The sequence below is a fragment of the Vulpes lagopus genome, chromosome 11, assembly GCF_018345385.1.
Source record: "Vulpes lagopus strain Blue_001 chromosome 11, ASM1834538v1, whole genome shotgun sequence".
NCBI classification, from domain to species: domain Eukaryota; kingdom Metazoa; phylum Chordata; class Mammalia; order Carnivora; family Canidae; genus Vulpes; species Vulpes lagopus.
This window is the reverse complement of record NC_054834.1, coordinates 101,346,168-101,373,841: the sequence shown is the minus strand read 5'-3', so window position 1 is coordinate 101,373,841 and position 27,674 is coordinate 101,346,168. Positions and strand designations below refer to the sequence as shown.

The following is a 27,674-nucleotide window of genomic DNA, read 5'->3' as shown; positions in this document are numbered from 1 at the left end:
ACGATCAAATACTTAAAGAACTCTCCATATATGTGTAAATATACTCATTAGAGCTTGCTCTGTTCTTAGATAGCAGCTGTATTTAATGACATTTCTATTTTTAGTAGCCCTATCCATGGATAACATCTCTAGAATAACATTTTCATTTTCAGCTAGATCTTATTTGAAAGCTAGTGTTCATCTTTGATTTATTGTGTGTGTATCTATGTGATGTGTGTGTATATATGGTGTGTGTGTGCATACAATATGTGTGTGCACATCTACGATGTGGTATGTATATATGTATGCGAGTGGTGTACATATATATGTATCATGAAGATGACTCTGGATAACTCGTAAAAATGGAAACATTAAATAATAAGCACAGCGCTTTTTGGATTTTTTCCTAATTACTCTCAGACTAGAATACCAGCTTATTCCTGTGGTGCTATGGCTACTGATTTCTAACATGGTAGTTTTTTTTCTTGTTTAACTCTAGAGAAGGGGGAGAAAAAGGGGGGAAGATAGAAAAGGCACAAAATTAAAAGGTATTTCTTACACATAAGTAACTCCATTTGTTCTGATCCAATGTTAGTAAACCCCAAAGAAATTTTTTTTTAAAGATTTTATTTATTCACGAGAGACACAGAGGAGAGAGAGAGAGAGAGAGAGAGAGGCAGAGACACAGGTAGAGGGAGAAGCAGGCCTCATGCAGGGAGCCCGACGTGGGACTCGATCCCGGGGCCCCAGGATCATGCCCTGCCTGGGCTGAAGGTGGCACTAAACTGCTGAGCCACCCGGGCTGCCCACCCTAAAGAAATTTAAAAGAATCTTAATACATTTCTTACAGTTAAATAAGCTGTCAAACTGACAAAGAGGCAACAAAGTAAATACAGGGCAAACAAACAAGTTGTGTGAGAAATGAAAACAGCCCGTCTCAGTACTTAATACAACCCACCTCTATGCTTAGACTGGGTCTGCTTAACAGAGTTAATATCGCTTTCTGAAAACTGAAGAATTTTTTTGTAATTTCAACTGATACCAATTTTCTCTTTTTAAAGTTGCCAATTTTCACAGGATTACTTATAACAGAAACAGAGTCAAAAGCCCTAATATCATATCGGGACTTGCCTTGAGTCAGATTTACACACTTTCAGTATTATAGAAATTTTAAATACACTTTTAGTCTAATAGTAATAACAAGTGAAACCAGAGAGCAATATGATAACAGCTCCAATCTGTTCATTGGAGACATTTCCTTTCTCAAGGCTACACTGGTGATGCATGAATGCTGGCGGGGGCGGGGGGGGGGGGGTAGTAGGTGAACAGGCTGTAGGAGGTGAAAACCCCAAACAAAGAGTTTCAGTAAATCCTGAGCCGGGACAGTGGGTACTTCTGGGTTCCTCTACCGCCAACCGGTGCCCAGGAGGTCCATCTTCTCTCCAAGGAACTGAGAGATGGGATGATGCTGTGGCTTCTGGAATGCATGGGGTGCCCTGATTTCACCAGACCCCGAGAGATGTGGTCTCTATTAATACACAAACCACAATGACAAGAGTAGTAGTGCTATAGTGGGATGCAAGCGGGCAACAGCACGGACGAGTCATGGGAAGGGGATGGTGCAGGCGCCCCCCCAGATGCCCGGATCCGGCTGCAGTGAGCGCGGTGGGAGCTCCCTCCTTCTACTGACACCTGCTGTTTGCTGAGGGTGAGGAGGCCGGGGCCTTTGTGCCTGGGCAGGAATCTCCTCCCTCCTCTATTATTATTATTATTATTATTATTATTATTATTATTACTACTACTACTACTACTACTACTACTACTACTACTACTATTATTTTCCTTATTAGATGGCCAGTTTACCATATAAGGCTATAACTTGGGAACAGCCAGGTGGGAGAGAGGCAGAGAACGAGCTATGGGTACCGGGCATGGAGCTTCCGTGCCCTCTGCAGGGGCGCCAGCCCTCTGGGGCCTCCCCTGTTCGCCTACCAGGACGTTCTCCTGATGTGTGCTTCTAATACCAGGAATTCTCCTCTCCGTTTCTGGGGGTCAGTCTCGGAGGCCTCCTTTCACTGTGTCTCTCTCACCGTCCTGGTCTCTCACACACACCTCCTGGTCCCTGACTCTGGACAACTACCTTACTTCTGCTCCCAGGCTCAGTTTCCTTATAGGTTAAAACAAGAACATCAGTAGTCGCTTTATCGAGTAGCTGATTATGTAGAGAATATATGTGCTCATCCCATGCCTGGGACAAAGCAGATGCTCAAGAAATGTCAGCTGCCTTTCCCACTGCCCCAGGATGTATTTATTCTCTCTCCAGTAGTTGCCTGTAAGAGAGAACGGATGTTTTCAAAGAGATTGCCAGTTGCATTTTCCAAGTAGGCATTCTCTGTTTGCCATTCAAATAGAATGCAGAGCATTTCCTCTTTCTCTCTATTTTTTGAGTCTGATAACTCCCTTTCCTTAGTTTTGCAGTCTACTCTTGCCCAACAACACAAACTTTATAGCTTGTAGTACCTTCCAAATATAAAGAATACAAGCATATATATTCCATACCATAAAGTGTGTCCCCTTATAGGATTCTATTTAATACAGGAGTAGCAAAGGGAAGGATCAGTTATACATATTTCAAAGTCTTTGGGGGGAAATAAAGTGCTATGTCTATATTTGAATTCCAAATCCCCATGCACTCTATTTTCTGAGTTTCTCCATAGGAGAGGCAGCCCACTGAAAAAAGCTGCAGGGAGATGACCAAGGGGTAGGGATGAGTAAGATGGCGCCTCTTCAACTTTTATGATTTTTGCATTTTAGACATAAATGAATTTAGATGTTTCCCCAGTCCAAGAAAGAGAAGGCTGAAGGCAGGGAATGCTGGCTTCCATTAAACAGAAGAGGTTCTAATCAACAGTCTGCAGTGTCCTCCTCAGAGCTCATGGCAAGGAAGGCCAGGTGGAAGGAGAGGACTGGAACTCTGAATGTCCGACAGCTCCCCCACCCCGCCCCCGCCAGGCAGGTGCTATGTGACTGGTAGGTGGGGTGCACCTGAAGCAGTTTAAGTCTGAACCCCTGCCCTGCTACGTAGCAACTTTTTCAGACTTTGAGCAAATTATTAATTCTCAGTTTCCATATTTGTAAATGCAATAGACACCTACACTGTAGGGAGCTGTTTGCAAAGGTTATGTCCAATGTGCTAATGTATTTAAGGACCTGGCACAGTGCCTGGAACGCAGTGCATAGGCAATCATGGTAGCTGTTCCTATTGTTAGCATTATGATTTTTTTTTTTTGCTGGATCTAGTGATTTTTCTTTCTATTAGCTTGACGTAGAAATATTTGCTCATGTCTCCAACAGAATGACAATAGTTTCTCTTCCTTGCAAATAAAGAGTATTTTGGATCTTTGTAGCCCTGGAACTCCCAGCAAAATATACTTTCATCTGATCCTTCCTTATACAGGGCAGAGAAAACCTACACACCAGAGGCAGAACAATGTGGCAGTCAGCCCTACAAGAGGAATCCCAGCTACCCGAGAGGAGTCAGGTGTGGGAACCGTTGACAGTTCTGCTGGCCCCAGAGCAGGCAAGAGGCCATCTGGGAAAGCACCACGTTTTGTCACTGACCTTAGAGAGGGGGACCGGCTCTGGTTCTAGCAACTGCCGACTGACAGAGGGCTCGGTGCTGGAGGAAGCAGTCCTCTCCAGTACGTGGATACTCTGAAAAGAAGTGGAAATACAGCCCAGGATTAGATAACCCATTTTTCATGTGGATGGACATGGGGGGGTGGGGGACGAGAGATCACATGGATCACAGTAAGAACAGTGAGCCATGTTGACAATGGCAGGTTCCAGGAGACCCAAGGCAGCGGTTAACAGTCAGAAAACTGTCAGCCCAGGATTTGGTGTTTCCATCTTACACACATGCTGCTCAGCTGCTGCTACAGTGCTGGTTCAGGCTCCAAGAAAAGGTCAGAGATCACATGGATTTAAAAACCCACAGTCTCCACATATTTATAACTTTATGAGAATGTACATCTACCACTGAGACAATCAGCCTTATATAAAAATATTTGCTTACCTGTCCAAGGGCAGCAGACAAAAAGGGAGGTCTGTATCAAAAAAAGCCCAGATGGGCAGCCCCAGTGGCTCAGTGGTTTAGCACCGCCTTCAGACTGGGGCGTGATCCTGGGGACCCGGGATCGAGTCCCATGTCAGGATCCCTGCATGGAGCCTGTTTCTCCCTCTGCCTGTGTCTCTGAGCCTCTCTCTCTCTCTCTCTCATGATTAAATAAATAAAATCTTAAAAAAAAAAAAAAAGCCCAAAGCATCAATACTGCTTAAGCCTCTGGAGTTTCTTAAAATCCTCAGGAAATAATTTATAATTGTAATATCTTATAATAATTTTTAAATGCACAGAGAAGAAAACAACACCTCAAGTACGATAAAGAGTAGCTGTCTTACATGCACATGAGAAAATGCTCTGCATCACTTGCCATCAGGGAAATACAAATCAAAACCACAATGAGATACCACCTCACACCAGTCAGAATGGGGAACATTAACAAGGCAGGAAGCCACAAATGTTGGAGAGGATGCGGAGAAAAGGGAACCCTCTTACACTGTTGGTGGGAATGTGAAATGGTGCAGCCACTCTGGACTCTGTGGAAGTTCCTCAAAGAGTTAAAAATAGACCTGCCCTACGACCCAGCAATTGCACTGCTGGGGATTTACCCCAAAGATTCAGATGCAATGAAACACCGGGACACCTGCACCCCGATGTTTCTAGCAGCAATGTCCACAATAGCCAAACTGTGGAAGGAGCCTCGGTGTCCATTGAAAGATGAATGGATAAAGAAGATGTGGTTTATGTATACAATGGAATATTACTCAGCCATTAGAAATGACAAATACCCACCATTTGCTTCAACGTGGATGGAACTGGAGGGTATTATGCTGAGTGAACTAAGTCAATCAGAGAAGGACAAACGTTATATGTTCTCATTCATTTGGGGAATATAAATAATAGTGAAAGGGAATATAAGGGAAGGGAGAAGAAATGTGTGGGAAATATCAGAAAGGGAGACAGAACATAAAGACTCCTAACTCTGGGAAACGAACTAGGGGTGGTGGAAGGGGAGGAGGGCAGGGGGGTGGGGGTGAATGGGTGACAGGCACTGAGGGGGGCACTTGAGGGGATGAGCACTGGGTGTTATTCTGTATGTTGGCAAAGTGAACACCAATAAAAAATAAATTTATTATTTAAAAAAAAGAGTAGCTGTCTTGCAGACTATAAAAAGCACTCACAGGTCAGTAAGATAACATTCCAACAGAAAAATGGGCAAAGTACATGAACAGGCAACTCATGCAGAATGCTTGAAAATATGTTCAACCTCAACCTCAGAAGTATTCAAAAAGTGAAAAGCAAACAATAATGATTTTTTTTTAACCATTAGATTCAAGAATGGATCACAGCTGGGGATAGGGGAGTATAAATCGTATAATCTTTCTAAAGAGGAGCCATTTTATTATGAAATCATTACAAAAAGAACACGCCTCATTGATCCAGCAATCCCACAGCTAAATCTTTACCCTAAGGAAGTCAGATTAGTACACAAAGATATAAGGACAGATAGTTTACTAAAGCATTATTTTATTACAGTAAAAAAATATATAATACGTATGACTTATAAGGGGACTGCATGCAGTGATTTGAAATGACAATAAGGATCTCTATTTATTGATATGGGAAAAATACCCAAATGATGTTCTGACAACTGAAAAAAATCAGGCTACAAAGAGTATGCAAAATATGATGATGCTACACAAATCATCAAAATATATTCCATCATATTAATAGTAGCTATACAAAAGAGATAGCATTATTGGGTTTTAAAATTTTTTCTTAATATCTTTCTTATTTTTTAGTGCAATAAAAACCTATTATTTGTATATTTGGAAAAAAATCAAGTATTTCTATGGGGGAATAAACTTGAAAGACATCAAAGGAATAACTCAATGGAGTTAACATTTTGGTATAAGCTGAAAATGAAATATAACATTTTTACTCTAGTTAGGAACATTTCATTGGTTCAATAGACAAAGTCAGTATTACATGTACTTACTGGGGCCTCTATTTTTGGCATCTCACTGGAAAAGTATTAGATTAATATTTGCTTTTTCTTTTTTTTTCCTTTCTTTTATTTCTTTTTTTAATATTTGCTTTTTCAAGAAGAAAATTACACACTGATATGAGCCAAATTATTCTAATTTCTTGGTAAGTTTTAAGCTTCTGGTTATTTCTTTTATCTTGAAAATGAAAGGTCCAACCACAGATCTTTACAATCCTATCCAAATGCATTTTTAAAGTTATTTATGTGGAAGAGAATAATTATGGTGAAAAGTTTACAAATTGCTCCCATTTCTCCAGTTTGTGAGGAAAGGGAAGAAATAACAGATAATTTGGGGCCAAACATAAAGTTGGGCAGGGATTAGTAAGAATCCCTAATCTGATGGCTATAATGTTCAAGGACAATCTAAGCATTAACTGGGACTGCTCTTCCAATTACCAGATTTACCTGAATTAGCAGAGAAAAATGATAAATGTAGCTGAGTATTCCTATGTGTGCTAGTGCCTTTTGTGCAACAGCCAAAAGCAAAGGCATCTTTGGAGAAAGGGGAACCCTTTTATACTGTTGATGGGAATGTAAGTTGGTACTGCCACTCTGGAAAACAGTGTGGAGGTTCCTCAAAAAGTTGAAAATAGAGCTACTCTATGACCCAGCAATTGCACTACTAGGTATTTACCCCAAGGATACAAATACAGTGGTCTGAAGGGGCACCTGCACCCCAGTGTTTACAGCAGCAATGTCCACAATCCCAAACTATGGAAAGAGACCATATGTTCACTGATAGTGAATGGACAAAAAAGATGTGTGTGTGTGTGTGACACACACACACACACACACACACACACACACACACATACAGGGGAATATTACTCAGCCATCAAAAAGGAAGTCTTACATTTGCAACAATGTGGATGGAACTAGAGGGTATTATGCTAAGCGAAGTAAGTCAATCAGAGAAAGATAATTATTATATGATTTCACTCAGATGTGGAATTTGAGAAACAAAACAGAGGAGCATAAGGGAGGAAAAAAAGAAAAAAAACAAGACCAAATCAGAGGGAGCAAACCATAGGGACCCTTAACCACAGGAAACAAATTAAAGGTTGCGGAAGGGGAGGTGGGTTGGGGGATATAGTCACTGTGTGATGGGCATTAAGGAGGGCACATGATAGAATGAGCAGTGGGTGTTATAAGCAACTGATGAATCACTGAACTCTACTTTTGAAACTAATAATACCCTATATGTTAATTGAATTTAAATTTTTTTAAAAATGAAAAAAAAAAAGAGTTTCTTGCCCCATATAATTCAAGATTTATTTCTGGGGAAAGGGAAATATGCTAACCCAGAAATATTCCATGAAACTAATTGCCTGGTAAATTTGTGGGGGGAAAAAGCCCTTCTGCAGAGTTATTAAATAAAAAAGCTGAAAGAAGTTCTATTCTAAAGTCAATAGACTAAAATCAAACCATTATTACAGTGTGGGATAATGCAGAGAATGTCAATCAGGGCAAGTGGTAGGGAAGTAGAATTATCTCTGGCATCTTTTTCAAAGTACACGTATCATCCCACACATAGATTCTGATGGGCCCCCAGGGAAAATCTCCCACCTTCTCACCCCAGAGAGGAACACTGCTATTGATGGGCAGGAATCATCAGATTTGGTGAGTGAGAAAAGGATGACAAATGAGCAAAATGAGAAAAACCACTGGCCTACATTCAGATGAAACGAGAATTGAACTTGGGTTCCCACACATATTAAATACTTGTTTGAGGCTATTATTTAATTTCTCTCTGCATCTATTTCCTTGTCTCCAGGAAGAGAAGACAATAGTAGGAGCTACCTTACAAGTTCAATGTAAACATCAAATGAGATATATGATTATCATATTAAATAAATGTTAGTGGAATCTGAATTATATTGTACCACTTATAGCTATGATATTTTATCAAATAAATATGTCAGACTCTACCCACTGTTTTCATTTTACCTTAAAAAAAAAAAAAAGCAAAGGCATCTCATGAGGTTAAAACTGGTGTGCTCAGAACTGGAGGTTAAAACTGGTGTGCTCAGATCTTTAACAAAAAGGGAGCAAAGAACCCGGGACTTGCATTATTTGTTCATGTTGGTATTTTGGATAGGATCCTATTCAAAACACAGCAGCTAAATTTAAAATTAAGATCTATTCTGAGATCATGTAATTAGAAACGAAAATGAGAATTTTGTTGCTGTTGAAACAAAAACGTTATTACCTTCTTTTGGGAGGTAATCGTCTCCCCCCTCCCAAATTTCATTTTCTTTCTTATGTCTTAATAAGACAAAACTAATATATGCTCATTACGAAAGATTCAAATACAACATAGAAATATAGAAAAGAAAAGGTCAAACTTTCAACTCATCATTCCACCTGGCTAGCTTCTGGAGCAATGATTCTGAAAAGGTAGCTCTTGAACCAAGGATCAAATAAGGTTGAACAAATTTTTGAAAACCGAGGCCTTAACCCTGTTCTGTGTGGCTGTTGCTTTTACTTACTCTAAATTGTCCAGTGAGATATGTTTGGCTCCAGCCCTCCTCTACCCTCATACTTACAGCTTGCTGGGCAATAGAACACATATACATCACCTCCCTGGCCCCACCCCTAACAAACAAATGTGGTAAGAAAAGCAAAACTTGGGAAGAAAGTTGACCGTAGTAACTATGTAGGCAGGAAATAAAGGATTAATTCAGGAATTTAGCCAGAGGAAGGAAACTAAATTCTCTAATTTCCAAACCAAGCCAGAGACCTAGAAAATCAATTTAGGATATTGAAAGTGTGATAAAAATGAGTTTTGTCTCTAAAGATACCTGGGAATAATGAAAATGTTGCTAAGATTTTGTGACTCTGAAGGGTTAGCAATGAAACTGGAAAGAATCTACAAAATACCTACTGCAGTATCTGTGACAAAAAACCCAATGTTACTTTATTTTCCACCTGGTTTTACTAAACAGTTTATAGTATAGAAGAAAAGAGGTTCATTTATTTCAAACGTAGTTCAGTATAGCACATTCAAGCTGAGTGAAAAATACAAGACCCAAATGTTGATTTGCTAAGTCACAGATAATCATAAACACCTTACGAAGAAATTGTAAATAAATGAATATTTTATTACCACAAATGTATGATATATATTTTACTTAAAAATTAAAGAAGCATAAATTAGAGAGGAAGACAAACCAGGAGAGACTCCTAACTCTGGGAAGCGAACAAAGGGTTGCAGAATGGGAGGTAGGTAGGGGGTTGGGGTAACTGGGTGACGGGCACTGAGGAGGGCACTCATGGGATGAGCACTGGGTGTTATGCTATATGTTGGCAAATCAAACTTCAATAAAAAATAATAAAAATAAAAAATTAAAGTGTAATTTATAAAACCACTGGGTGATACTCATTATAAATGTAACTAGCTTCAAAAAATAACCTATTTCATTTCACCTCTGTAATGGTAATGAAGAAGCCAAAAGCTCTTATGCAAACTTGCAGTCTTATATTTGTATATTATTAGAACCTATCACTGTCTATTTATTTTCCAATAATAAAAAATTAAACCCCTACCTTAAGAACTACCTTCACCCTCATGGTGTTTAAAGCTAAAAGCAAATCCCTGAAGTTATATAATCACACGCATAACCATTCATTATTTGTTTTGATTGTTTTGTTTTGTTTTTTTAAGAGGGGACAGGAGCAGAGAGAGAATCTTAAGCAGGCTCCACACCCAGCTCAGAGCCCAATGCAGGGCTCGACCTCACAACCCTGACACCATGACCTGATCCAACATCAAGACCTGGACGCTTAACTGACTGAGCCACCCATTCATTATTTGTAATGAAATATCTAAATACTTAAATGCTCCATTTTCAATATTGGCAGATAAAAAGAAGACAGTCTTCAGCCTTCACCCTACTCAGTCTTGGACTCTAGGTAGACTGGGTACTCCTTGGAGGTAGGGATTAGCTCATCTTCACCTTGGTATCCCACCTCCTCTACCGCCAACCTACCCTTAGCATAAGACCCCATGCACTGCAGCCAGTCAAAAATTTCTGGAGGTTTCCAGAGCTCTCTGATGAATCTGTAGAGAATAGTCCCTCAGCAATCACTGACACATGATTAGGCATAAAATGGCCTTCTAGCTTCATATTGGGATTTAAAAAAAAACCTCACAGCTCCAAGAGGTCGGAGCTTGTGAAAGCATTTAAAGAACTTAACTTTTCAAAGTGACACATCCAGTGAATTAACCACAGGGCTCTTGTTCAGTAGATTTAAAGCTAATGGCTGGTTAAACTAACGTGGCAACATCGTCAGTAATAAGAATGAGCCCATTTCATAAGGTTTCCTTGAAGATCATAACCTGTGCTATCTACTTTTTTTTGTGTACTTTTCTTCCCTAGCTGGCTATTTTCATATGCTTTCATGGTGATGTGGAAACATATGCCAAATACTTTCAATGTGTTATACGTATTATATAAGCAGGTTAAATAAAGGATTACATAAACCTATTAATTATTCTTTTAAAATCAAGTTTCCTTTCAAATCCTAAAATTACAACTTTTCAGGTCAGTGAGGTTTTTTTTTTCTAAGACTTTTTTTTTTAAAGAGTAGTTTTAAGTTTACAGCAAAACTGAAAGTTCAGAGGTTTCCCATAGGCCACTGGCCCCCTCATATGCGTCTCCCCCATGATCAGTATGCCCCACTAGAGTCGTACGTTGTCACGGTGACAAACCTAGCTTCGTCACCTAGCTTCATTACCGGTCCGTTTTTTGTTATTGTGTTTTAAATTTAAATTGGATTTGCACTTTTGCACAGCGGAGTAAACACTCAACAGAACCAAAAGGCAACCTATGGAATGGGAGAAGATATTTGCAAGTGACACATCAGATAAAGGGCTAGTATCCAAGATATAGAAAGAACTTGCCAAACTCAACACCCAAAAACTCCAAGTCCCCTTTTTTCAGGAACTTAGACCACACAGAGAAGGTGGGAGTACTACTCTGCTGCCTGCCACCACCCCCCATCCCCCAGAGAGAACTGATACATATATTTAGCTTAAAGCCAGGAGTCTAGGACACACATGTCACTACAGCTCTTTAATTTGGTAAGAGTTCATTTAGCGTCAACTCCCACGGAGGGGGATGGGATTCTCAAAATGAGAGTGCCCAAGATCCGCTGAAAGGGGCTCCTGGTTTGTTAGCTCTTTCTTTGCCCTCTTCTCCTTTGCAAGACATACAGGAACTGCTGTCACTGTTTCAGGCTGTGGCTACAAATGTCTGCAAAGGCCCCTTTTTTCATACAAATTGAGGGCAGTAATAAGGCAAACTGGCCCACTGCTCTCAGAATGTTACCTCCCCTAAAATTGCCCGTCTGATCATATTGAAGCTATTTTGACATTCATGAGTTATGTCACACATTTTCAAAGAAAAATACCTAAAATAGCTTTATGACTTCTAAGTTATTTCCTTCTTCAGGCTTTTGGCTGTCAGGCTTGTGTCTCTGCTAGTTGCATCTAATTTTAATTAATTAATTTATTTTAAAGATCTTATTTATTTATTTGACAGAGAGAGAGAGAGAGAGAGAGAGAACTTGCACAAGTAGGCAGAGTGGCTGGCAGAAGGAGGGAGAAGCAGACTCCCTGCTAAGACAGCCTGACATGGGGCTCCAGCCCAGGGCCCTGGGATCATGACCTGAGCCCAGGGCAGATGCTTAATGGACTGAGCCACCCAGGTGACCCTAGTCACATCTAATTTTTTAAAAATTATTTATTCATGAGAGACACAGAGAGAGAGGCGGAGACACATGCAGAGGGAGAAGCAGGCTCCATGCAGGGAGCCCGATGTGGGATTCGATCCCGGGACTCCAGAATCACCCCCTGGGCCAAAGGCAGGCGCTAAACCGTTGAGCCACCCAGGCATCCAGTGACATCTAATTTTAACTCAGCAACACTATTTTCAGTGAAGCCTGTCACTTTCATGTGATAATGCTAATGGTAACGGTGGTGGCGGCGGCGGGTAGTGTCTGGGGTTCTCTGCATCCCTGTCTTTAAGCTTCACATGGATTATTTCATTCCATTTTCACAGAAAGAGCCTGAGTCATGACTATGACATTTATTTTACGGCTGATGGGACTGAGAGAGGCACAGAGGGGTTAAATGAATGACACAGGGTCGGTAAGTGTTGGATTTGGAACATGAATGGAGATCTTGCTCTGCACCCAGGCTTCTAAGCCTTCTACTGAAAGCAAGGCCAACGTGAAATGGCAAAACGACAGCAATTTCAAGCAGGGTGTTCCATCGAGACTAACTGACCACATCAGAAGCCACCCTCGACCACAAACTTTTATGGAAGCAGAGAGGCAGGAATGAGTAAAACAAAAAAAGATTCTAGCACTCCTAAATATGGTGCAACCTTCAGGTTCATTTCCAAGTCAAGAACTAAGAGCAAGCCAGCTGGCTTTTCCTTCGGGGATGCAGTGTCCGACCCGAGAAAAGAACAGGAATTTTGCAGTCACGCAGATGAGCATGCCAACCCTCATGCTGCTCTTTACCACGTGACTTGGGCAAACCACGACCCTCTCCCACCTCGGGGTCCTCTAGCTGTAAAATGGGGAAGGTAACGTGTCCCTTGGAAGACCCTGCACATCCCGGAGCTGGCACCTAATTCATGCACACCTGGGGATCTGATAAATAGTAGCTGACATCTCAGTGGTAAACGCTGTAAGAATAAATCTTTAGGAATCCTGTGTATTTTTATAGAAAGATGTGTCCAAGCACCCCGCTGGGTATGACATCTGGAAGTGAAGAATTCACGCCCGACATGACCACGATGTTACCTGGTCAACCTAGTAACGGTAGGCAGCAGCACCTCATGACCAGAGCTTTAGGACTTCCTGAGGAAGCTAACAGACTGAGTGCAGACCCTGCACCCCCTTTTTTAAAGATTTTATGTATTTATTCATGAGAGACACACACAGAGAGAGAGAGAGAAAGAGAGAGAGAGAGAGGCAAAGACACAGGCAGAGGGAGAAGCAGGCTCCATGCAGGAGTCCGACGTGGGACTCGATTCTGGGACCCCAGGGTCACAACCTGGGCCAAAGGCAGCGCTAAACTGCTGAGCCACCCGGGCTGCCCACCCTGCACCCTTCTGAATGGCGTGGCAGCAGAGGCACGTGGACTTGCCTGCTGTCTTCTTAATAACTCCCTTCAAGAAATATCATCATCATGATCATTATTGGAATAGCATAAAATACCAAAATCACTGAAGCCAGAGGGCCACGACTATATAAGCAATAATTCTACTTTCTTTATAGTAATAATTGTCTTACTCTCACTGAAAGACGGCACAGTTGCATTAATGATAAATCTCCACTTAAGTGCCACTAATGAATGAAAGTGGAAAATTTTATTTATTTATTTTTACTCCCCCTCCCCCACCCCACTGCAGGGCGGGGTATGTGTGACATCGAAAGTGGAAAATTTTAGAAACAGTGGCTGGGAAGATGCCACACGACACGCCTGGGGAAGGAGAGGCAGCGGTCATCCAGTCTTGATTCCTGTACAGAAATATGAAAGTTACTAGGAGCCAATAGTTAGGGCCCCACATTGAACTGGCCTATGGCCGGAAACCCTGCATTGTAAGAAATACCATCAGGAATTTTTTTTTTCCATCAAGTAGTCAATTTACAGCCAACAGTAGTTCAGCAATCTTGACTGTGAAGTGGTAAAAGGCATGTGAATAAGCAGCTTTTTAATTCCCATGGTTGCCCTCCAGGAGTACTGGACCCAGAACCCACCAGCAGGTTTGTTTCTTACCTGTACTCTCAAGACTCACGAACACATTAACAAAATCCCTGAAAACTTCAGCAACTCTGATCATACTTTGGTGCAGCAATTTAAACAAATAGCAAATAACAGGGAAACATACTAGGTCACTTCAAGAGCAAAGGCTCTGGAACATGCAGAGTTAATTTAAAAGGCAGGGTGGCAGGTAAGTGTGACTTGATAAGAACAGTAAAGTCAAGATAGTTTATAATTTTCTTTTTCTCTCTCTTTTTTTTAAAGATTTTATTTATTTATTCATGAGACACACACACACACACACACAGAGAGAGAGAGAGAGAGAGAGAGAGAGAGGCAGAGACACAGAGGGAGAAGCAGGCTCCATGCAGGGAGCCCGACATGGGACTTCATCTGGGGACTCCAGGATCACACCCTGGGCCAAAGGTAGATGCTCAACCCCTGAGCCACCCAGGCGTCCCTAATTTATAATTTTCTACACAGCTATTCAACGACCCAGAACAGACACAGGTTTTCAGTAGGACAATCACTCACATGATTTTGCTAACAAAAAAAAAGAAGAAAAAATCCTATATGGATCTATTTATGTGTATCTATATGTATGTGTATTTAAGGCGGAGTTCATTTGTTTTGATCACCTCTATGTACTCAGAGCATATATATGGTTTGCTTATATGTACCCATAAATATTTGCTGAATGAAAGAACAAACAAATTGCCATGAGATAAATACAGGTAGTAACGTAGAGAAAGGGTGGCCTAGCACCTGTCTCAGCGCCTCAAGATGGTTTTAAAAACTTGCTGCAAGTTTTTAAAACCTATGGGGCATATCCTACACATTTATTTAATTTTAAGTTTTTTTTTTTTTTTTTTTTTTACTTATGGAAGTAAGACTTACAATTTCATTACTAAAATAGCTGACAGGGCCTCCCAGGTGGCTCAGCAGTTGAGCATCTGCCTTCAGCCCAGGGTGTGATCCTGGAGACCAGGATCGAGTCCTACATCAGGCTCCCTGCATGGAGCCTGCTTCTCCCTCTGCCTGTGTCTCTGCCTCTCTCTCTCTGTGTGTCTCTCATGAATGAATAAATAAAATCTTTAAAAAAATAAAATAAAATAGCTGACATTTTTATTTACTATATTCACAATACTATTTTAAAGCTACATACATATGCATGTTAACTCACAAAATAGGAGTCAAAAGATATGACATACATTTTTTTTTTTACTATAGAAGCAATAAGCATTCATTGCAGAAACATTGGTGGGTGGGGGGAATGGATGGATCAGAAAAGAAAAAAAGAAATGAAAACTACCACACCAGCAACAAACTCTTTCAATATCTTGCTGTATTTGCTTTCAGCTTTTTTTTTCAATGCATATATACACTCCATTCTTTTTTAAAATATTTATTTATTTATTGGAGGGGGGGGCATGAGGAGGAGGGGAAGCGGGACGGGAAGAAAGAGAATTTGAAGCAGACTCTCCCCTAAGTGCAGAGACCAACATGGGACTCAATTCTACAATTCCAGATCACGACCTGAGGTGAAATCAGAGTCAGATGCTTAACTGACTGAGCCACCCAGGTGTCCCTATATACACGTGGTTCTTAAAAATAAAAGTGGAATTATACTACATTTTCAACTTAATAACCAGTTTTCTTCAATTAACAATGTAAGATTTTCCCACAGCATGGAACATTCTTCAAAAACATTTTTAGCAGCAGTGCAATATTCCATTGTAGGACCACGAGGTAGGTTATTTATTTAAATAACTCCTTGTTGAACACTAGGCTGTTTCTAATGTTTTAATAGCATAAAAATACTCTGATAAATATCTTTGCACAGAAATCTTTACATGTATCTTTGGTGCTTCCTTGGAATACGTTTCTTAGAAGCTGAGTTACTGTGTCCTTATGGGGATGACCTTTTAAGAGATTTTGATATGTATCACAACATTTCCCTCCAGAAAAGCAGAATCAGTTAACATGTTTAGTAGCAGTGCATGAGAATGTCCATTTCCCTGAAACCTCATAAATACTGGTTATCGTTATTATTACAAAATTAGCTCTTAATCAGGATTTGAGGTCAAGAAGTCTGGTGCTTTATACAAGTTATGTGGGGTTTTCCTCTATCTTTGTGAGAGTATTTTACTTATGGCCTAGTCACTTTCAGTAGCGACTGGGCAAAGGGATGGTAACATCTTCTCTCTGTCAAAATTGAAAATCAAACAAAGCAGTTTTGTAGAATTTATGGTCCTCTGAGATGATGTTTTTATAGTCCTTGAGAAACACCTGTAAATGTATTCTGTGAAGAGCGATGCTTTCCAAACCTGGGTGAGCAACAGTCTCCCGGGGAAGCATCTGTAAATGACAGATTCCCAGGTCCCCTCTATGACCCATGAATGAGAGACCTTCTGGGGTTCACTAACTGATTATACTGTGGCTCTTTCCATTTGGTGTTACACCTAAGAACTGAACAGGCAACGTTAATCTTGGGTCTGACAGACAAATTTGCTGCCATAAAAATGCTATCCCAAACCAGCCAGCTCAATAAGAAGAGAGAACTTCTCTAGTGAGAAGCCGATAAAGCAGGCCTAGAGAACCAGAGGCTTCTGCAAACATACCAACGAAAGCAGCAACCAGATTCTTTCTCAAATAATGTCGAGTTCTGAATTCCTCGTGGATAATGAGCACCTGAATGCTAGGTGGCAGATTTCTTTCCAGTGGTCTCAATTTCAGCACATTTGACATGGACTGAATACCCACGGCGAACACCAAGCAGCAGTGACAATGATCTCCAAACGGTGGCGACAGCAAGAAAACTACAGGGCTGCTCATTTCATTTCATGGAAAAGGCTAATCACAGTTTTCAATGAATATAAACAAAGGGTCCAAACTTCTCATTACAAAGACAATAGGTGTAGTGCAAATAAAGAAAATTCAGGAAAGCACAAAGAACTTGACTCACCTTCAATAATAGTATTTCATGATAAAAATTATGAACATATTGGTGTCTGTACCATTTGGTCTATTGTTCCCCAGACAATGAGGGTGTTAAAAAAATCACCATTATCACTGAGGGAAAAAAAAATAAGGTGGCAAAACATAACTCAAAAATAATTGACACCTGCTGCCTTACAGAGTTTGCTTTGCTTTGAAGTGTACAGAAGGCCCTTCTCCTGGACATTCAGCTTGTCAAGCCCTAAAGTGAAGCAAATAGTGGTGTGGGCAAGAACAGGGGATCCAGAATCAGGCTTTCCATGGAGCAAATCCTGTCTTAGCTGCTCATTAGCTGTGGGAAAGATGCTCCACTTTATGCCATCATTTAGGTCTTTGAAAGAGGCGAGGATTGTTCCAACCTTCCACTGTGAGAACCCATGAGATATTAGCTGTTGCTGGTGTTGTCCTAGCTGTTTATTCATGAATTTTGCCTAATATTTAGATTTTCCAGGACACCCAATTTACAAAATGCGTCTAAATCACAGAAGCTTGTCACAGCGTGTTCTTGCAAGTAATTATTTTTTCTTCCCCATTAACATAGGTCCTCAGTCCTAAAAGTTAGGTTCCATGGGATGAGTAGAATCCCAAAAAGGCTAAACTAGAAGCAGCTCAAGCTTAAATCGGAGGTTTGGTATTAAATCAGGAATGCTTGCATTTTCTTTTCTTTAAAAGCTAGAACGCTTTTGTTTGCAATAACACTTTATTTTTCTCAACTCAAAGATGGAAACAGGTTTCATATTCAGAAGACAGACACTGTATTTCAAAGCAGTGATCTGGTTATTTCATTTAACAAAGCTATTTGAAGAAGATGCTTCAGAGGTTCAACTGGAAGAGACGTATTCCAATTCAGTTCATGTATATGCTGGGGGATATTTTTATCAGCCTGTTCGTCCAGGAAGAAATATTGTATGAAAACTCCATACATAAAGTATAGACATTGATGAGGACCACTGTTACTTTCTAGTTTTTTTAGGCACCTTTTCCATTTCTAAGGAAAGTCACATAAGCAGCAGATGCTGCTGACACCAGAACTCGGAAGGCAGGTCACCAGCCCATGGTCCCAGGAGTCCCACATAATCACTGCTGGAGACTGCTTTCACTTGTCATCGATGAACATTAACTGAATGGGCCATGGCTGCTTTTCAAATGTATTGCTGGTGATAATGTACAGGAGACATCTTTAGATACTCATGTAATCGAAATCTTCTATTTGTTGTGGAAGATTGACTATGACACTAAATAAATATTTTATCAAAACTGGCAAGAAGATTAACTACAAGCCTCTTATGACTTACTCATAATTTTTCCTTAAAAATTATTTATTTTATGATCTCTGAGCTTCAGCGAACTTTGAATCATTATAAGGAATGGCTTATACTTTTTCTTTGATTTGTCATTAAACTAAAAAGATGGACTCATTGAAGCATTTGCGATGTCTAAACTGGAAGATCTGTAACAATTTTAATTGTGTCTAATACTAATAATAGACTCTATCATCTAGTAACTATGCATTCCAAACCCTAAATTCTTAGAGAAATAGTGTCTGATTTTCTGAAAATGACCTGATAATGATACAAATAGAAATAAACTGTGGCTCCAAAGAGAGGTTTCGCTTTTAAACACGCAGATCCTTGGGCCTAATCCCAGAACTACTGAAACTGTCTCTATAGGTGGTCTCGGTCTTGTATATTGTAAAAAATTCTCTGAAATATGTAAATGTGAGAGTAATTATGAAGACAAACAAAATCCAGTCAGCTGGTTATAAACTTAGCCTATTAGGTAATGTTACCATAAAATAAGCACTATGGGAAATAGTAACTACTGACTTAAAATAAAGTTATGGAAAACACTAATTTGAAAAGATATATGCGCCTTGGGTGTTTACTGCAGAATTATCTACAATGGCCAAGATATAGAAGTAACCCAACCACCCACTGACAGATGAATGGATAAGGAAGATGTGGTATGTATGTGTGTCTATATATATTATATATACCAAAAAGTTTTATTTTATGGTCTTTGAGCTTCAGTGAACTTTGAATCATTATAAGGAATGGCTAATACTTTTTTCTTTCATTCTTCATTAAACTAAAAAGATTGACTCACTGAAGCATTTGCGATGTCTAAACAGATATATATGTGTGTATATGTATATATGTGTACATATATACATACACACACAATGAAATATTACTCAGCCAATAAAAGAATGAGACTGTGCCATTTGAGACAACATGAATAAGCCTAGAAGGTGTTGTGCTAAGTGAAATAAATCAGACTGAGAAAGACAAATTCCATACGATTTCACTCATAAGTGAGATCTTTAAAAAAAAAAAAACAACAACCCAAACCCCAAATGAATCAAACAAACAAAAAGCAGAATCAGACCTATAAATACAGAGAACTAATTGATGGTTGCTAGAGGGGAGAGGGACGGGAGGTTGGGTAAAGTGGGTGAAAGCTAGTGGGAGATACAGATCTCCAGTTAGGGAATGAATAAAGTCACAGGGAATAAAAGGCACAGTAAAGGGAATACAGTCAGTGATGTTTTAATAGCAATTATGGGGACAAATGGTAGCTTCTCTTGTGGTGAACATGGGATCATGTACAAAGTTGTTGAATCACTATGTTTACACCTAAAACTAATGGAACGTTGTGTGTCGACTATACTCAAATAAAATAACATAAAATGTTACCTCCCACCCGCACCAATATTTTTAACATCTGTTAACATCTCAACAATGCTTTGCTTTTGTCTGATGCAATTTCCTTCTTGGGCTTCAAGTCATTTATTTCACCACATAATCACTGTCGGTAGCAAGCAAAAAGGTCTGTGCTCCCAGCTGCCCTCTGCCACCCTTGGATGATCCCTCTTCCACTCTTGAAACCCACCCTTCTCAAGAGACATGGAGCTCCCCACTATACTTTCTACTTTGTCATCTCCCAACCAATGACGATTCCTTCCCTGCTAATGAGACTTCTGGAACCTGGTTCCCAATCTTCCTCTCCGTGCTAACTTCTCACTCATTTATTCATTAAAATATATTCTGAGCCATAATCATACATGAAGTACTGTGTGAGGTGCCAAGGATACATTTTTGAATGAAATAAAATTCCTATTTCCAGGGAGCTTACAGGTCAGTGACAGGCAATAGGGGAAGGGGATATAGATGTGAACAGATGAATATGTCATAACCTATCAGGTGTATTAGTGCTTTGAAGTAAGATGATGCAGGTAGTCAATGAGTGATGAGGGTAGGCAGGGCAGGGCACTGGTGATCCAAAAAGGATGCATTTGGAGAATGAGTCAAGTACATGAGCAAACTTGGAGATGCCTGGAGAAAAGCAAGTTAGGCTAAGGGAGTCCAAAACACAAAGACCCTGCAGTGGGAGCACAACTGAGGAAAATGCTGGAGGGAACTAAGTGAAGGAAAACAAGGCAGGTGATGGGGTCAGAGAGGTGGGCAGAGCCAGATGATGACTGACCTTGTAGACAATAATCAGAAATTCAAGTATTACTTAGAGATAGATGGGAACCACTAGAAGGTTTGGAACAGAGGAGTGGCTTGCTCTGACTCAGGGTTTGAAGGGATCAATCTGACCACTCTGTGAAAATGACGTGTATGTTGGGCAAAGGACTTACAGGAAGGGAAACAGGTTAAAAGACTATGGCCGTCGTCCGAGTGAGACATGATGGTAGCTCAGACCAGGGTAGAGGGGGAGGAGGTGGTAAGCAGCGGTAAGACCCCAGGTACATCCAAAGATAGAACTAATAGGATTCTCTGAGGGTTTGGAAGCAGGTGTGAGAAAAAGGATGAGTCAAGGATGATTCCTGGTGAAGTTTCTGCCTGGACCAAAAGCAAGGACAGACTTGCTGCTTACTAAGGTAACAAAGACTGGGAAGGAGTTGATTTCAGAGGGAAATGAAGAGTTCAGTTTTGGACATGTTAAGTTTGAGATGCCTTCTTAACATCTAAGTGGAGATCACTCTTTGTCACCTCAATATGACTATGGTGGACTTAATATCCAGGATCAGGGCTGGCAATCCAAATGCTTTCCAGGGTCAAGCAGGAAACATAATTATTGAAGCACGATAAAGAAAGGTAGGGACTGTGGCTGATCAGAGGGTACATACCACATCTAAAGGGGAAGACACTCAGCCACTCCTAAGCGCGGTCTAGTGTAGTCATTGGAATCTGGGCTCCAGTGTTTGTTCCTACCTTTTCCAATTTCTTTCTTTCTTTCTTTCTTTCTTTCTTTCTTTCTTTCTTTCTTTCTTTTTTTATTTTATTTATTTATTTACAACAGACACAGAGAGAGGCAGAGACATAGGCAGAGGGAGAAGCAGGCTCCCTGCAGGGAGCCCGATGTGGGACTCGATCCCAAACTCTGGGATCACACTCTGAGTCAAACCGCTGAGCCACCCACGTGCTCCTCTCTTCCAATTTATTGGATATTTAACAACCAAATCTTAGGAGAATAAAAAAAGTTCCACAATATACTAGATTCTATAAATGCTCAGTTAAAGTTCTAACTACAGGATTTACCAGTGTCCTTAATTTATTAATGTATATCGCAAAAAGAGATTGTGTTTAGCATTTCTCTTGACAATAAAAGTCCCTTTTCATGCAAAATCTCAAGGGGAAAGCATTCTTGGGCACATACATTGGGAAATTCTGCTTTTAAAAAAATTAAGAGTATATATTTCTTGCAGATTATGAATCATAGTTGATTTCTCTCTGTTTCTGGGTCTCTTTCTCACAAGCACACACTCACACACACATACACACACACAAAGTTAATTTTGTTAAATGTTCTAACATTGAATATCAGTCTGAAATGAAATGTAAATGGAGCAATTACTGAAGTCTTCCAACCCGTTAAATCCTTCCTAAGTGGAGTCTTGACCCTCTTATGTTGATGAAGAAACACTCAGTGAAATCACAAAGGACACTGAATCCCTTCATTTCCTAACTCCTCTCCCTCCCTCACCTGTTGTGCTACATAATTTTGCCACAGGAAGGACAGCCAATTACTACTATGCACTTGGCAGATGGTCTTTGTTTTACTCAATATGAGGAAGGAAGAAGAGAGAGGACACATAAATCTGGAATGGCAAGTTTGTAATAAGAAGACAAGACTAACACCATTGAAGGTCTTTAAAAATATCCTCTGGGCTTTTAAAAAAAATCCTCTGGGCTATATTAAAATATTTGAGGTGCAAGGCTTGTCCCTGAAGAATTAGAGCGTGTTGCCTGTTTAGAAGAGCTTAGAAAACAGTTGAGGAGATCGGTTTATTAAAAAAATAATAAATATAAAAATGTCAAATGTTGTCCAAAAGTTCTGTAAAAGTTCAGAGAAGGGGAGAGGGCTACATGGGGTTGAGTGGTCAGGGAAAGGTCACATGAGCCAGTCCCAAAAGGCGGGATATCAGGTCAAGCAAGTGTGGTGGGAATTCTGTGTAGGAAAGACAAAGGCAGAGACGAGGATAAGGCAGTTTTAGGAATGATGCACAGACAAGACTGTACAGGGTGGGAGGGACATGGGACCCTGAGGCTGGATCAGGTCACAGAGGTCATCAGATACCAAGTAAGGAAATCTGGCCTTAATTGTGTTGGTAAACAAGAAGAGTCTTTGAAGGTTGTGAGAATGGATCTGCCATATTAAGGAAATTCGATCTCACAAGGCCATCAGGGACACAGGGAGGCCAGAGGACTGTGCGGGATGTTGAAGTGACGAGAGTCTAGGCTAGTGAGTGGACAGTGGAAATAGAAAGAAGTGGTCCCATTATAAAGGGGGAAATAATCAGTAAAATTTGTCAACCTACTGAATGTGGAAGAGTCAAAGGAGGAAGGAATGGCTTTGACCCTGGAGTCCGTGAGAGAATGATTATCCTGAGAGTGAACAGGCTTATGTGTATTGATTTAAGACGTCGTGGTACATTTAAGTAGAAATGCCCAATCGATTGATTAGTGATCTAAAACTAAAACCTGGGAAGGACAGGCAAACACTGTGCATTCAGGCATCACTGAATTCTCAGCTACGGGCCGATCATTTATTCATATGATCCATCTATGAGACATAGGACGGACTCCGTTTGCATGGGTGTCATATCGGAAGAATGGTAACATTCATTGAAGACTCATTTATCACTTTCTCCACACCCCTTCCCTAGGAAAATAATCACGCACCACAATAGGTGTATATGAAAACCACCGCATCATATTAGATCACAGGATCCTCACAATCTCTGATTTCCCCCAAATCACTTAGGAAGTGACTGAGACAGGAAGGGAAAAACAGAACTCTAATTGTTCTTTATTCTCTCCCCTGAGAGAGATGAACAGACACAAAACAGGAGACACAAACCAGAGGAAAAAGGATTTGGGAGAGTCTGGACCCAGTGACACACACAGCATTTAAAGTGAACTCTCCTTAAAGAATAACAACCATTTGAGCATTGTCTCAATTTACAGGAGTAACAGATATCTTACTACTTGATTCTCCTTGTAAAACTTTTCATTCATGAGCCAGCCAGGAGTCACACAGTCTACCTTCAGACCCCCTCTGTGGACCAGGGTCTCGGTTCCTCCCTGTGGTTTTGCACAGGAGCCTTGGAGCTCAGGTGCAGTGGGCAGCTCAACAACGCACGGCAGATGTTTGCACAGCCATCATCCGTCTTTTCCATTTGCCACAACTCTCCAGGGTGACCTGGGTCAATCTCGTCCTTCTGTCAGCAGCTGGGAAGGCCAGGCTGCTTAAAATGTCTCTCCATTGAAACGCCCAGGGCAAAGGAAAAATGGAAAAGCCGTAACAAGAAAGGACAGAGAGGCAGGTGAAGGAGAAACAGAAACTGCACACTTAGAAAGCATCAAGGCATATAGTTGTTGCTACTTCGTACAAATGCGGTTATTCTGTTCACTGTACTTTTCCTTTCTTTTACTCTATCAACGCAAGGCAGTAAACATAACTGTGTGTGATCACAGAGTGAGTTAAGGGCAAAACCGCTTCTGATGAAAGGACTGTGGACGTCTGGTTTGAACTCTACAACAAAGGACACCAGTGTCCAAAATCCCCATAGCAGAAATACCTGCCTTAGCATCTGTGACAGATATACACGTAAGGATCCTCTGATTCTTACAGATAACCCTGGGGTCTCCTGCTAGAAGACGGGAGAGTCCAGGGTGGGTCTCGGACTGAGGGTTCCCTAAGAAAACACCTCCAGCAGTGCATTCCCACCATCTAGAAGAATGAATTCACATCTGGACTGGCTGTCTCAAGACCCAAATCTAGGGCAGCCTCGGTGGCTCAGTGGTTTAGCGCCACCTTCAGTCCAGGTTGTGATCCTGGAGACGCAGGATCGAGTCCCGCGTCGGGCTCCCTGCATGGAGCCTGCTTCTCCCTCTGCCTGTGTCTCTGCCTCTCTCTCTCATGCTCTGTGTCTCTCATGAATAAATAAATAAAATCATTAAAAAAAAAAGATTAGAAAAAAAAAAAAGACCCAAGTCTATGCTGTTGAGAACAGGGTAACTGATGTTCACACTTCCGGAAACTAGGCCATACACCTTGAACACATAAAATAGGGAGGTAAAACACTGCAGGAATAACTGACTAAAGGGAATGTTCCTCAAAAGGAAAATGTTCTAAAGTAGTTAACTTAACCTGTTTATTGTGAATTTCCAGTTACGCAACAAAAATTCTATCACAAGATAATGTCATAACGGCAGATAGCAATACTGAGGCATGTACTGGACAAAACAACTGCCTGTTTTGACAATGAAGAAAATTCATGTGACTAATTTCCCCCCTACAACCTTGGCAGGTAGGACAGCCACTCAAGTAGTAATGAAGTCACCCTGTAAACAAAAATTATGGACAGAGTGGGCTCAATGGGATGACACAGTAATTTATTTCCTCTATTGACTCTAAGCATTATCAGAGCTCTCACTGCCCTTAAGTCCCTGATACTACAATTTTATTTGTATCCTAATTCCTGAATCTGTTACCAGATTCTGTGAAATGCCAAAGAGAAGTTAGTGCTGGGCAGGCCAGTGAGAGACTTGTAGGAAGAAGATTTTTTGCAGGCTCATATCCCCTTTCTCCTCCACAAATAGAGAGAGGAGAGTGTTCCAGTTCCTGAAGCTGCTCCCCGCTCCTTCAGGTGCCCAGTGAAGAGGAAAGCAGGGCTTCCCCTAGCCACCCCACCCTTCCGGTGGTCTACACCCTGAAACAGGATCCTAAATAGAAAAACAAGATGGGGATCTTCGTGGCATCAAGGGATAGATCTACAGATAACAGTGAGTTTTCCTGTGGAATAAAAATCTTCACAACAAGATTTCAGAATCAATTAGCAAGCCCATCATATCGTAAGGGTACCATATTTCCATAAAATAACAAAATGCACCCTGTATTATTCTCTTACCTGCCGACTCTCCCTATGGGAGGATGTTGAAGAAGAGGCACTTCTATGGGTTGGAGTGGATGTTTTATGAGCAGGGGATATGCCCTTCTCGTCTGAACTCATCGCTGCAGTTAAGAGTCTAGTTGTATGCACTTAAGACCATCCCAATCGTGTCTCAAATTTGCAGACAAAGGAGATGATTTTTCAGCTTTAGTTCCATTTCAGGAATTAGGCTTGACCAGAAAAGAGAAGGCAAATATTGAAGGTGTCCAAAATACCTAAAGGTGAAACAAGAAGAAAAACAAAACACCTCATGTAATTAAAATACAAATAAAAAATAATTACTTTTAGGGGGAAAAAAGAAACCTAAAATGTTAGGGAGAGGAAGAACACTGACACATTAGGAAATATTATTTCTTCCTCTAGATTTTAAGGTGGAGGCTAAAAGTGCTAATATGAAAAAAAAGGTCAACAAGGAAAATGGAAAGAAACCATATGCTAAAGTCATATTCCTCCCTCACATTCCCTTTGTTTTAAAGCAGTACATCAGTTTCCTCCCCTGGAAGTTAAATGCCCTGAACAATGGCTTAAAATAAGAGCTCAGCCCACACCTGTCTTCAGTTGAGTTCAGTTGGGTCCTGAATGTGATGGTTAAATCCAACAGAAAACAGACACAAAAGGCAAAAAGGTTCATGCATTTTGTATATTGTGTGATGCAGCATTTAGGAAGGATCAAGAATACGCATACCCACCGTTATTTGCACCTCAAGACCACAGCATACTTACATATGATTCTCAATTCAATGACCAATGGGCTCTCAAGAACCTACAGATGGACAAGCATGTTGTGAAACTGGAGTCGCTTCATTTAGCTACAGCCAAGAGTCACTTCATTTTTCACTTGGATTCATATAAGGAAAGCTTGCGCCATAAGTACTAGGACCAAAAACTTGTGCCTGAGGGAAGCATTGTTCAATTGGTAACACTGGTTGCTTAGAAACATTATTTTTTAAAGGTAAGCATGATAGTAGAAGATGAGAAGCTTACCCAACCATCTGTGACCCAAAAGACTGACCACTAAAGCAAAGTTTCCCTCTTCCAAGAAGACAGAAGACAGATTTCTACCCCCATCTTAATGATACTCCTTGAAGGAAGCACAGAACACTGTAAGTACAGGTAAGTACCACAGCACAGGTGGGAAGAAAAAAACTCCTGGACATGATCAGAAAGCGAACTTAAGGCGAAAGAAAGGGGAGACCTGAACTTCAGTCCAAAGGAAGAGACAGTTAATAAAATAAAAAATAAAAAAAGAATAAAGATGTAGGAGGATACATGGTGAGAGGAATGCACTGGATCTGGAGGTTAGAGGTATCCTGATCAAGTGGGTTTGAGCTGAGGTCTGAAGGATGAGCAGGAGTTAACCAAGTGCCTGGGTGTCCGGCCTGGCACGACCAAGGAATCAGTGCTGGAAATCATGATGAGAGCTGCATGATGGGCCAGAGAAAAGCAGACGCCAAGTCCCCGCAGGGCCTTGTCAGCCATGTTCACCATTTCAATTTTTTATCGTAAGCCTAAGAAGCCATAAAGGAGTGTGGTACAACCACGTTTGTGTGTTTTAAAGCATACTTTGACAGCCGTGAGGAGAACCAGATTGGAGAAGTAAAGAAGGTGAGGGAGGCCCAATAAGGAAGCAAGAGAGGATGACTTAGAGAGGTGGTAGGAAATTTGGCATCCAGTCCTGGCAGTTGTAACAGGATACAGAGGAGTGGGGGGGAGGGGGGAGGAGGAGAAGGCAGGGTTGAGGAAGCTTCCTGGGTTTCTGGTATTCAGAGCAGGGGCTGGCCAAAGGAAATTCAGGAGTGACAGGAAGTCCCGTATGGTATTGACCCGCTGAGTTTCAGGTATAACCGAGGCGTTCAAACGGCGATGAACACTTGGAAAAGTAGTTCCAGAGCTCAGAGAAATTTAGGCTGTAGACAAATGTTTAATAGGTTGGTACTAATATAAATGTATCACATGATTTATGTACAGATCATGTAAACTCCGCAAGTGTATGTAAGTTTTATACAGGCCTAGAAATAGTCCTATTTTCTAAATCTGCAACATTATGTTAATGGATTTGTGACCCTGAGTGTATTAATCAGGATTTTAATCATCACCTGGCTATAGAGAATATTCAAAAGAACAATCCCAATAATTAAAAGGCAAATTATTATAAATTAAGAAAACTGGGCTCTTTAGTGAATAAAATCTGTGTAATCCCTTTCTTAAGATTTCAGCTTGTCACCACCACTTATCCCCCAAACTAGAAAGTCTTCTCTTGAAACAAAATTGGTCTTTGGGTTAATAGAGA

General features: G+C 40.7%; 1 protein-coding gene across 9 annotated transcripts in view; it reads right to left on the bottom strand.

Moving 5' to 3' along the window:
• Positions 1–27,674, bottom strand: part of OSBPL6 (oxysterol binding protein like 6) — a 114,313-nt gene that overhangs the window by 63,278 nt on the left and 23,361 nt on the right. For all 9 annotated transcript variants that reach the window (XM_041722010.1, XM_041722011.1, XM_041722015.1 and 6 more), the window contains exons 2-3: positions 25,343–25,599; positions 3,601–3,693 (exon numbers count right to left, since the gene is read on the bottom strand). In XM_041722010.1, coding sequence (XP_041577944.1) covers positions 3,601–3,693; positions 25,343–25,444 — 195 coding nt within the window. In that variant the 5' untranslated portion in view covers positions 25,445–25,599. The remainder of the gene's footprint in view (positions 1–3,600; positions 3,694–25,342; positions 25,600–27,674) is intronic.